This window comes from Triturus cristatus, chromosome 6, assembly GCF_964204655.1.
Source record: "Triturus cristatus chromosome 6, aTriCri1.1, whole genome shotgun sequence".
In the NCBI taxonomy this organism is placed as follows: Eukaryota; Metazoa; Chordata; class Amphibia; order Caudata; family Salamandridae; genus Triturus; species Triturus cristatus.
In genome coordinates this window covers 1,346,281,588-1,346,294,064 of record NC_140589.1, presented here as the reverse complement: position 1 = coordinate 1,346,294,064, position 12,477 = coordinate 1,346,281,588, and the positions used below count along the sequence as shown (strand labels likewise).

Below are 12,477 nucleotides of genomic sequence, written 5' to 3'. Positions count from 1 at the left end.
GTCTGTCTGGCCCAATGAGGTGGTATTAATGTCATGTGGCTTAGCTTGCATTTGTTGATCACCCTGTGTAGTAGTGGTATTGGGGAAAAGTGTAAGCAAATATCCCTGACCAGTCTATCCATAGCGCATTCCCTAGGGACTCACTGCACGGTTGCTTGGATGCAAAGTGTTGGCATTTTGCATTGTTGAGAGTTACAAATAGGTCAATTTACGTTTTTTTGTGAATATCTTTTGGATTTCCGATTGATTTAATTCGGAATCGTGGGATGCGGACGTTTGTCTCTTCAGCCTGTCTGCTTCTACATTGTCCTTTCCTTGCAGATGTATTGCTAGTATGTCTATTCCCCTTGGGATTGCCCATTTCCATAGTTGTTCGGCTAGGGTTTAGAGTGCTAAAGACTGTGTCCCTCCTTGTTTATGTAAAACATGGTGGTTGTATTGTCTGTATTAACACCCTTTTCTTGTAGAGCGCTTTCTGACAGGCTTTTAAGGCTAGGAACACTGTCTTTAACTCCGGGAAATTGATGTGCTGTACCGCATCCTGTTGTGTCCCCAATCCCCTTACTTTCAGGTTGTTCATGTGCGCTCCCCATCCTACCTGGGAAGCATCTGTTGTGATGGTCACTGTTGGAGTTCGTTGTGTGAAAAACCTCCCCTGTGCTATGATCCTTCTGTTCCACCATGCCATCTCTTGATGAACTGTCTGTGTGACAACCACTAGATCCTCCCAACTCCCTGTTGACTGTGAACATTGTTATTGCAGCCATTCCTGGAACGGTCTCATGTGCAGTCGAATGTTTGGGAATAGATGAATGCATGAAGCCATCATCCCTAGCAGTTTCCCTACTGTCCTCACGGTCAGAGCTTGCCTCTTGTGGTATAGATGTGTCTCCTTCAGTATTGCTAATGTTCTCTTCCTGCTTGGGAATACTTTCCCTAGTATCGTGTTGATTTCAGCCCCTAAGAACACTTTTACTTGATCTGGTTCTGTTGATGATTTGTCCCAGTGTATTGAGAAACCAAGTTGGATCAGTGTCTGTATGACTTGCAATATGTTGTTTGCAGAGATTGTAGGAGCTTGCTCTTACTAAGCAGTCGTCCAGTACGGATAAACATGAATTCCATGCCTTCTTAGGAGGGACGCTACCGCAGCTAGGCATCTGGTGAAGACTCTTGGTGCCGATTTCAGTCCGAATGCTAACACCCTGAATTGCTAGTGTGTTCTGTTGATCATAAATCTCAATAGACCTTTGGGTCTTCTGTTCATGGGATTGTGCAAGTATGGGTCCTTGAAGTCCATAGTTGCCATGTAGTCTGTTTGTATCTGAGGTATAACCTCTTGCAAAGTTGTCATCATGAATTTTTTAGTCTTTATGAATTTGTTTAGGAACCTTAGTCGTGAAGTTCAGTCTACCTTTGAAATGAGGAAGAACATGGAGTAAACGCCCTTGCTCCTTTCTTGTGTGGTACTTTCTTTATTGCTTTTTTGTTCATAAGTTCTTGTGCTTCTTTGAGCAATTAACAGTTCTTTTGCTGAATACACCTTGTTGTATGGTCTTTTGTTTGGAGGTTGTTTTTCAAGTTCTATGCAGTAACCGTATAGTATGTTTAATCTCCATATTTTCTTCCACTCTTGGAGGAAGCATCTTAACCTGCCTTCTACTGGCATAACATGTTGGCGGTGTGGTTTGCTTAAAGGGCCAAGATTTTGTTTTACACTTTGTTGCACCCTCGGAGTAGTCGTTTGAGGGTGTGCAACCCTTGGAGTGAAGTCACTTGGAGGTTGTTTGTGGTCCCCTTCTTTGCAGTTGGCCTCCTCCTTGAGAGGGCCCACGAAAGGATTGCCTTCCATTTTGGTATTGACAGTTTTGTTTTTGTTGGCCCTGATGTCTGTGGCTTACTCCTAGGTAACCTTGTTGAAAGGTTTGGTGCGAGGTTACAGGTTGATGGTTACCCCAGCCGGTTGGTCTCCGTAAGGGTGTGCCTCTAGGCATGCCTCTGAACTGTAGTGCCCGCACGGACCTTGAAGTTTCGCTGTCCTTTTTCAATTGGTTTCATTTCTCGTCCACAGCTGCTCAGAATAGCTGTTCACCTTTGAACGGAGAATTCAATATGTTGTTTGGCACCTCTGGTTTGAAACCTGAAATTCGTAGCCAGGCGCGTCTTCTCAGTAACCCAGATAATCTGTCTGCTACATGTTTCTGAAGTATCTAGGGCGGATTTTAAACATGTGTTCGCCATGTTTTTTCCCTCTTCCACTAAGTGGTTTGCCCTTCTTTGAAACTGTTCTGGCAGGTGTTCTAGCAGCTCTCCTATCTCATCCCAAAGTTGATATGCATGTCTGTTGATCGATGCATTTGAATTTGCGATGCACCACTGTATGCTGCACTTCTTTCCACCTTTCTTCCCATGAGATCCATTCTCTTGGTCTCCTTCTCTGGTGGTGGGCCAACATTGGTGGGGACATTAGCTCTCTTTGGAGGCGTGGAAGTTATTATTGAGTCAGCGGGTACCGACCTCCTGATGTACATAGGATCCTTAGAGCAATGCTTGTCCTATCTCGCCTCTTGGTGTGACTGCTTTGCATGTAGCAGGTTATTTAAAGGCTTCCTTAGCCTGGTCCAGTACACTTGGCAGCATGGGAAGGAATTTACTTCTTGTTTGTGTAGGTAGCAAGGTTTCCAGTAGAAAACATGATTGTGGCTTTTCTTCCTCTAATTGCACTCTATAAGTGTCTGCTGCTTTCTTTATGACTTAGCTGTACATAACAATGTCATCTGGTGGTGAAGGCCTTGATGGATATGTATTCACCCCTTCTGGTGATTCGGCGTCGAGATCTTGCCACTGTAGGTCTTGCGCCTCAGAGGACGCTGAACCCTCATAGGTTTGGACCTCTTACTCACCTTCGGCTTTGAAAAAGTATTCTTCTTCATCTTATTCGACCGGTTCTGGAGTTGTTGGCAGCTCTAGTTCCTTGACCTACTTCGACGTCAGTCAAATTTTTCAACGGAGTTTTGAATTGCTTCATTTTCTTGTTGAAATCTTTCTTGTGTTGCAAAATACTCACCATTTCAGCTTCGAGCATCATTTTCCCTTGATCTCGGCAGCTTGTGTTTTGGCGTCGAGATATTCTGCCTTTGAGTTTGACGACGTCGCTGTCTAAGCTTGTTTAACCTTCTCTTTTTTCATCAAAGTGTCCTTTTTGTGACTGTCCAACAACTTATTATTATTTTTTTTTTTTAAGGTTTTCGCCGTCCGAGTCCTTGTCTAAGGAACCAATGGACTGTTTGTTCTTGGACGCGCTTGCGGTTGTTGAATGTTTTGATGCCGAAGCTCCTTTCGAGGACTTAGTCACTCTTTCGTGGGTCGACTATCTTTTTCGGAGTTGATGGTTCTCTTACCTCCTTCAGAGTTTTAATTTCGACATCTACGACTGGGATGTATGCGTCCTTTTCGCCTTCAGGCCCTCCGCAACATTGTCTTCCTCTTCGCTGGAGAGGCCCAGGTCTCGAAGCAATGGTGGTGGGCCTGGACTCTGCATGCTGTAGTTTGCTCTTCTTTGTCTCTCTTACCCTCAAAGTGTTTGGGGTGAAAGCAGAGCACGAGTTGCAGTCTTCACTTCAGGGGTCCAGAGGCAAGCAAAGGTTGCAGACCGGATGCTGATCTTTCTGTGTGTACTTAGTGACAATTGTCGCAGAACTTGAATGGTGTCTTGTCTATTACCGCGCACAGGGAGCCACCTGAATGCGCATTCTTCATATGACGTCGAAGTTTAGTCTTTCGGTATGTCAAAGAACTTCTCCTGTTCTGTATACCTTTTTTCGTTCATTTTCGTCGATTCTCTCCTATCTTCAGGAGCTCCTTCCACATCAAACCAGACCCAACGACGGAAAAAAAAAATCTAAAGATGGCAACCAAAGGTGGGAGCTTCCGGAGGAAGCACGTAGACGTCACAGAGGGACACCAAATGGTGGTATGTTAACGCCCACCAACTAATTAAAAAAAAAAAAAAAACAGAAGGGAGAAGAAATATTTCAATTCCAGACCCAACCACTACATGGGGGAATAATGCACAGTATGTGAATCCAGAAAAGATTCCCGCTGCAAAACTGTGTGGTATGTTAATTATAAGACTACTGTGATTGGATGGAATACAGCTGAAATGAGCATATGAAATGGAAATGAAATTAACTTACCAAGAGTTTCCCTCATGTTCTTATACAAGTTAATAGAATCTGTATCCTTCATGAACTCACGTACCACCTCTCCTTGATCATTTTCTACAACAAGTACTTCTTCTGGTTTGGCCATTCGACTAACCATTAACAATCGGACCTGTGTACAACCAAGAAACGTTCATGAGCGTTTGAGTGTCAATGTAATCTAGCAAAAATAAATAAGATATTTTATCATCAACTTGCTCACCTACAAGGAATATGCTACTTACCAGTATGCATCTGTTCTTGGCATGTAGAGCTGCAGAGTTGTACACTTAGCATAGATCGCCATCTGGTGTTGGGCCCGGATGTTTGCAGTTTGTTTTTCTTCTTGGACAGTCTTTGGAAGTCACGAGTTTGGTGACTCCTCCTTCGGTCCGTACTGCGCATGGGCTTCGGCTCCATCCTCAGATTGTTTTTCGCCAACAGGGAAATGATGGAGCTTGGTAATCACAGTGAGAAACCCATGTGTGTAGTATCTAAATAAGATGTACCGGAACGGATACAGGTAGCCGGGGAGGCGGGTGGGCGTGTACAACTCTGCAGCTCTACATGCCAAGAACAGATGCATACTGGTAAGTAGCATATTCCGTTCGAGGCATATGAGCTGCAGATTGTACACTTAGCATAGATTATATAGCAGTACCCAACCCTAGCGGCGACCACCGGTATCCGTTGCAGTGGTTTGAAATAGTGTCTTTAGTACAGCCTGGCCCACTCTAGCTTGCTGCTTGGAATGCACATCTACACAGTAATGTTTTGTGAAGGTGTGCGGTGTAGACCATGTGGCTGCTTTGCAGATGTCATCTAAGGGTATATTCCCTAGAAAGGCCATAGAAGCCCCTAACTTTCTTGTAAAAGGGCTTTAGGCGGAACAGATAATGTTCTTTTAGCCTTTTGGTAGCAAATCTGTATGCATTTTACAATCCACCTAGCTATCCCTGATTTAGAAATGGGGTTGCCTTTATGTGGTGGAGAGGAGACGAACAATTGTTTAGTCTTCCTGAAGGGTTGCGTTCTTTGTATGTAGTATAGCAAGGCCCTTTTTACATCGAGTGTGTGTAAGGCTCTTTCTGCAACAGATTGAGGTTGCGAGAAGAAGACAGGTAATTCCACCGATTGATTGAGATGGAAGGGGGAAATGACCTTGGGCAGGAACTTCGGATTTGTGTGAAGTATGACCTTGCTGTGATGTATTTGTATGAAGGGTTCCTGTATAGTGAACGCTTGTATTTCACCAACCCTTCTAAGGGAAGTGATAGCTACGAGAAAAGCTGTTTTCCAGGTGAGAAACTAGCTCGCATTTATGCATTGGTTCGAAGGGCGGACCCATTAGTCGTGTAAGAACTAAATTTAGGTTCCATACAGGGGAAGGTGGTGCCCTGGGAGGAATTACTCGTTTAAGGCCTTCCATGAAGGCTTTAATAGCAGGCATTCTAAAAAGTGATAAATGCTGTCTGTTTTGTAGATAAGCAGCGATTGCTGCGAGGTGTAGGCGTATGGATGAATATGCCAGGTTACACCTGTGAAGATGGAGCAGATAGCATATGATGTGCTGTATGGATGCATCTAAAGGGTTGATTGTATTGTTACGGCAGTAAATAACAAATCTTTTTCACTTTGCGGCATAACATGCTCTAGTGGTAGGACGTCTGGCTTCCATGATGATGTTCATGCAATCAGGGGGAAGGTTAAGGTATCCGAATTCTAGGATTTCAGGAGCCAGATCGCCAGGTTGAGCTGAGCTGGGTCCGGGTGCCTGATTTCTCCATGGTTCTGGGTTAGGAGGCATGGGGATAGGTGCAGTTTTTGATGTGGTACCACTGATAGTTGTAGTAGCGTGGTGTACCACGGCTGCCTGGCCCACGTCGGAGCTACCAGAATGAGTGTGAGGGAGTGCTGTTGTAGCTTCCTGACCACTAATGGAATTAGTGGGAGAGGTGGAAAGGCGTATGCAAATCTGCCTGACCAGTTCATCCATATCGCATTGCCCTTGGACAATGGGTGTGGGTATCTGGCGGCGAAGCTTGGGCATTTTTTGTTTTCGTGGGTGGCGAAGAGGTCTATTTGAGGATGCCCCCACTGTTGGAAGAATGGCTGAAGAACTTGCGGATGCAGTTCCCATTCGTGTAGTTGTTGCGTTTGTCTGCTGAGCAGATCTGCCATGGTGTTTTGTACGCCTGGAACGTGTTGTGCCAGGAGAAAGATGTTTTGGGGAATTGCCCATCTCCATATGCTCTGGGCTAAGCGGGAGAGCTGGGGAGAGTGTGTCCCCCCCTGTTTTTGGATATAATACATTGCAGTCATGTTGTCTGTGCGAATGAGGACTGCTTTGCCCGAAATCTGTTTTTGGAAAGATTTTAGGGCTAGAAAGATCGCCAAGAGCTCCAGATGGTTGATGTGGAGCAATTTTGCTGTGGCGTCCATAGACCTTGCATTGTGAGGTGTAGGAGGTGCGCTCCCCAGCCGGAGAGCGATGCGTCCGCTGTTAGAATCACCTGAGGAACCGGGTCCAGGAACGGCCGCCCTTTGGAAAGGTTTGTGTTGTTCCACCACTGCAGAGAGTGATGTGTGCGGCCGTCCACCAACACCAGATCCGTCAGCTGACCCTGGGCCTGGTTCCACTGTTGTGCTAGGCACTCTTGAAGTGGACGCATGTGGAGTCTTGCATGGGGCACTATAAAGATGCAAGACGCCATCATTCCTATGAGCTTCATGAACACTCTTGCTGGAAGAGAGTGTTGGGGAAGGAATGTTTTGCGTAAGGCTTGAATGCTTGTGATTCTGGCTGTGTTTGGATAGGCAATACCTTTGGAGGTGTCTATAGTGGCCCCGAGATATTGCTTTGTGTGAGATGGTATGAGGTGGGACTTTTGGTAGTTCACCGTGAAGCCTAGCTGGTGGAGCAGTTGGATGGTGCTGTTTGTATGCTGCACGCATTGGTGGTAAGACGCGGCTTTTATCAGCCAGTCGTCTAAGTAAGGGAAGACGTGAATGTGTTGACGTCTGAGGTGTGCTGCTACTACCGCTAGGCATTTGGTAAACACCCGTGGTGCGGTGGTGACCCCGAAGGGGAGAACCGTGAATTGGTAATGTTGCCCGTCCACCACGAACCTGAGGTATTTCCTGTGAGAGGGGTGTATTGGAATGTGAAAGTATGCGTCTTTCAGATCCAATGTTGTGAGAAAGTCTCCCTAACAGAGGAGCGGGAGGACTTGTTGTAGGGTGACCATATGGAAATGGTCTGAATGTATGTAGGCATTTAGAGGCTGGAGGTCCAGAATGGGCCTGAGGGTCCCGTCTTTCTTTGGTATTAGGAAATATAGGGAGTAAACCCCTAGATTTTGCTGATTGATGGGGACCTGCTCTATAGCGTGTTTTTGGAGGAGGGAGAGTACCTCCTGTTTGAGCAGTGTGGAATGTTCTTGAGACATTGGGCGGTGCCTTGGTGGGATATTGGGTGGGGTAGATGTTAGCTCGAGACAGTACCCTGACCGAATGATTTGGGTCACCCATTTGTCCGATGTTATGGACTCCCATGCGTGGATAAAGTTTTGTAGTCTGCCCCCGACCGGAGTGGAATGATCTGGGGGGAGCGGAGGGAATTCATTGTGTGGGCGGGGTGGCAGAACGGGTGTTGTTAGTTTTGCCCCTGCCCTTATTGTTGTTGCCTCTGTAACCACCCCTTTGGTTGCCCTTTGAAAAGGTATTTTGAGGAGGGGATTTGTAGGAGGTAGAGGTGCTATCGGTGGAGAAGCCTCTGCCTGTGCCACGAAAGGAGGAGCGTCGAAAGGAACGTTTAGACGCTTGTGTTTGGAGTGCCCCCATAGACTTTGCTGTGTCTGTGTCCTTTTTCATCTTTTCCAACGCTTCGTCTACCTTGGGCCCAAAGAGCGTTTGTTGGTCAAAGGGGTGATTGAGTATGGACGCCTGGACTTCAGGCTTAAACCCTGAGATCCTGAGCCAGGCATGGCGACGAAGCAGGACACTGGTATTTATGGCTCTAGAAGCAGTGTCGGCTGCATCGAGGGCACACTTAATGGAGGTGTTTGTAATGAGTTTACCCTCCTGTATTAGCTCATGAGCCCTACGCTTGTGTTTCTCGGGGAGGTGCTGCATAAGAACCTCAAGTTCATCGTAGTGTGCTCTGTCATAGCGCGCAAGTAGCGCTTGTGTGTTTGCAATGCGCCACATGTTTGCAGCTTGAGAGGCGGTGCGTTTGCCAGACGCGTCTAGGAGTTTGGATTCCTTGTCTGGCGGTGGGGCTTCTCCTGAGGACTGGGAGTTAGCCCGCTTTCTAGCTGTAGAGACAACTAGGGAATCTAAGGGAGCAGGGCCCTTAATGTATGCAGGGTCTGTGGGTGCCGCCTTGTACTTTTTCTCTATTCTAGGGTTTAGTACCCTGGCCCTGACAGGGTCTTTGAACACCTCTGCGGCATGCTTGGTGACACCCTTAAGCATGGGTAAGATGGAGGTGGATTTGTCCTGTATGTCGAATGTATCCAGTAAGAAGTCGTCTTCCACTGGTTCAGTGTGCATGTCCACCCCATGGTAGTGTGCTGCTCTCTGCACTAAATAATGGAACCCTAAGGAGTCCTCTGGAGGAGACGGCCTGGATGGGAATAGGTCGTCCTGAGGAATATCGGGTACATCAGGGTTATTGTAATCCTCCCACGGGTCTGGGGTCCCTGGTGGAGTGGGATCCATGGGGGCATCCGCCGGATAATTGTCCGGGTCCCCGTCGTCCGGATCTGGGGACGGGGCCGGAGAGTAGTGAGGTAAGGGTGGCGGAGACCTGGGAGGGGGTGGAGGAGGTGGAGGAGGTGGAGGGGGTGGAGGAGGTGGAGGAGGTAGGGGAGGTGGTAGTGAGGAGGGCACTCTGAGGGGAGAAGTAGCAGAGTCCTTCCGTTTGGGTGGTGGAGGAGGAGCCGGAGTATCAAGGCGTCTTTTCTTGATAATTAAAGTCAATAGTCCAGTCTTTGGATCTTTGGACAGAGTCTTTTGTAGAGGGTCTGGTGTAAACAGAGCCAGTGGCGTCGAATCGTCCGTCGGCACCGGTGATTTCGGAACCGAGGACTTCGATGGTTTGTGTGCGCCATGCTTTTTTGGGGCCTCCTGTTTTTTCGGCGTCGAAGGAGTTTTCGGCGCCGGAGCCGACAGATTTATGTTTGTGTTTGGTCGGCACCGAGAGTCCAGGCTTCGGCACCGGTGGCTTCGGAGTCGAGCTGGATATTGCTTTCTTCGGTGCCGGATGCTGTTTTTCGGCACCGGGCGTCGGCTGGCTCGATCCCGAGCTGCCGTGAGACTTTGGATGCTTCGACACAGAGCCCGAAGGTGGGGTGATCGAAGCTTTGGTCTTGGTTTTGCCCAGGCCGGCAGGCGAGGGAGTAACCTGAGTCTCTTTGGTTTTGGGCGCAGGGGTGGGAGGGGGCACAGTACTCACGGCCCGCTGCACCGGTGTGATGTCCTCCACGTCGGAGTCGTCGGCCTCGGAAGCGCTGACGACGTCTTCTTCCTGCTCGGTGTGTGTTTGCCCCGAAGCTTCGGCGCCGTCTCCGAAGATGTCCGGTGGAGCTGCAGACGATGAGTGCGCCATGGTGCGTCGAGCTTTTCGATCCCGGATGGTTTTCTTCGATCGAAAAGACTTACAGGCGGGACAGTCTCTGGCCTCGTGTTCTGGAGAGAGGCAAAGATTACACACCTGATGGAGGTCGGTGTGGGGAAATTTAGACCCACATTTTGGGCACTTTTTGAACGGAGTCCTTTCCATCGGCCGGGACCGGAGTCGAGGAGGGCCCGAAGGCCGGTGCCGATGTACGGGATGGAGAAAAGTGCTGCTTTCGAGAGATGAAGATGATGATGAAGAAACTCGAAGAGACGAGGATTTTCCGTCGAGGCTGGAACCGTAGAAGTTCGAAGCCGGAGCACGAAGTATCACATCCGAGCCCGATGGCGGAAAAAAACAATCTGAGGATGGAGCCGAAGCCCATGCGCAGTACGGACCGAAGGAGGAGTCACCAAACTCGTGACTTCCAAAGACTGTCCAAGAAGAAAAACCAACTGCAAAAATCCGGGCCCAACACCAGATGGCGATCTATGCTAAGTGTACAATCTGCAGCTCATATGCCTCGAACATACAGTTACTATTTATTTCTCTTTGTGGGTTTCACCACAATGACCATATTGACTACTTATGTCAAGATTAAGCCTACAATGGCTCACTAAGTAGTCACCACAAATATTTTTTTTCCTTCCCTCCCCTTTTTATTTACCTGTATCTGCAGTCAATTTAGCCATTTACTTACATTTCCTATGTTAATCACCCTTGTTCACCAGGGAGACAAGACAAATAATGAAAAGCAGCAAAACGTTACAGCTAAGAAGCAAGTATCTTTAAAAACTCAGATCTTTCTTAAATGCACAAGCTATTCATCAATAAAATTTCAGTTAACTGAGAAAAGTGGTAGTAAAGTGAGTGTTTTTACAAATAAGACGTTTCTATCCTATATGACGGACTGATGCTTCCTTTTTGATCCAACTTCCAAGCAATAGTTTGTCAATGTGTTAAGTCATGAACAAGTTACCGCCATGTATCCAATACAATAAGAGGCCTATGCTAGGAAAGCTGAGGATGACTGACTATCTTGCAAAATGCATCCTTGGTTTTCAATCTACAGTATTGCCGGTTATCCATTAGCATCTCTGGATAGTGTCCACTATCCATCTTTCTGCTATACGTTTTGATACTACCAAGGTGTGAGAAAGTTTGCTTCTGTTGCAGTAAAGACTGGGAAGTTTGGTATCAAATTTCTCAGCACATTAAACCCACACTGATGCACGTGTGGGATTTAATGTAAAATGCACCACAGAGGGCATCTTAGAGACACCCCCTGAATAACAACCAACTACCACTGACCTGACTGAATAGCTGCGCAGGCTGCCACCACCAGACATGTTTCTGGACCCCTGGGTCGAGAGCCTGCTGCTCTCGTGGGCCTAAAACAATGCACATCCTGGGACGAGGTGCCAAGCCTACTCCCCCAGGATGGGCAGGGTTCACAAAGGAGAAGCTTCAAATCATGCCGCCTTTGTGAGCTTCTCCAGACCATTTGTTGCTTTCAACAACTGGTCCCCAATGGTTCTAACCCCCACTTTGGGCAGGAGAACCGGCAGGAACAACAAGTGAGGAAGAGAGGTGTGCCCACCTCTGCCAACTCCACCCTTAAGGTGGGGGAGGCGAGGTGAAGCATAACCCTGAGTCGCCGCCATCTTGAGGGTGGTGGGACCCAGCCAACCAGGAACAGGCTCCTGCCTCCTCCCACTGGAGAATAGCAGAATAGGGGGGTGTACCCACCCCGGGGAAGGGAAACATTGGTCCCTGCCCTTTAACTTCCTGTAACACCCCTAAATTTAGTATGTAGGGGCACCCTGAACCATCCTTCCTCAGATCCAGCAACCACAAGAAAAGGACGAGAAGCCGTGCAGAGCTAACAAGAGGACGAGGTCCACTGACTTGGTCCCAGCTCTACAGGCTGGTCTCCACCTCAAACCTGCTCCTGCGAAACCTCGGCGTGTCCAGCGGCCAGCAACCTCAAAAACCCCAGAGGACCTGCCTGCATTCACTTTCCAAGCCGTTTCTTCTGTGAACACCGGACGTGTTTAAACTGCAGCTGCTGGTGCCAGCCAGAAGGAACGCGTTACTTACCAGTAACTGCGGTTATCAAGTATTGGTATCTTTCATAGAGTCACATGTCTGAATCATTCCCCGTTGTCGGGATGGGAGTCCCCGGTACATAAATAAAGTAATGTCTCAGTAGACATATAGAGAAATAGGCCAAAGGCATCACCTTAGTAACATCCACGTCCTTTTGTAAAAAAGGACCAAACTTTGGAGAGTAGCCAATCAGCTATCACCATCCTCTAGAACCTTCCTGGAAGGAGCTCTAGTCCCTCAGATTTTCGTAAGCACAGTGCTAAGTAGTTGTACACTGAGAGACCCAAGGGAGTTCTTCCAGGGGAGGTGGGTGGGTTGCATGTGAATCTATGAAAGATACCAATACTGGATAACCACAGTTACAGGCAAGTAACGCGTTCCTTATCCAGTATTCGGGTATCTTTCATAGATTCACATGCCTGAATCAGAATAGTAAGCCAGGAGAAGCACATTTCGAAAGGTACAGTATATATAAATTCACAGATAATATCAATGTGAAAATATAAAGTACCAAAAAGCAACAACATAGCAGAGGCATAAAACACA

At 47.6% G+C, this 12,477-nt stretch overlaps 1 protein-coding gene across 1 annotated transcript in view; it reads right to left on the bottom strand.

Annotated features, from left to right (window-relative positions):
• Positions 1-12,477, bottom strand: part of XPO1 (exportin 1) — a 908,600-nt gene that overhangs the window by 368,929 nt on the left and 527,194 nt on the right. Inside the window, exon 13 of the mRNA XM_085612347.1 lies at positions 4,197-4,335. Coding sequence (XP_085468473.1) covers positions 4,197-4,335 — 139 coding nt within the window. The remainder of the gene's footprint in view (positions 1-4,196; positions 4,336-12,477) is intronic.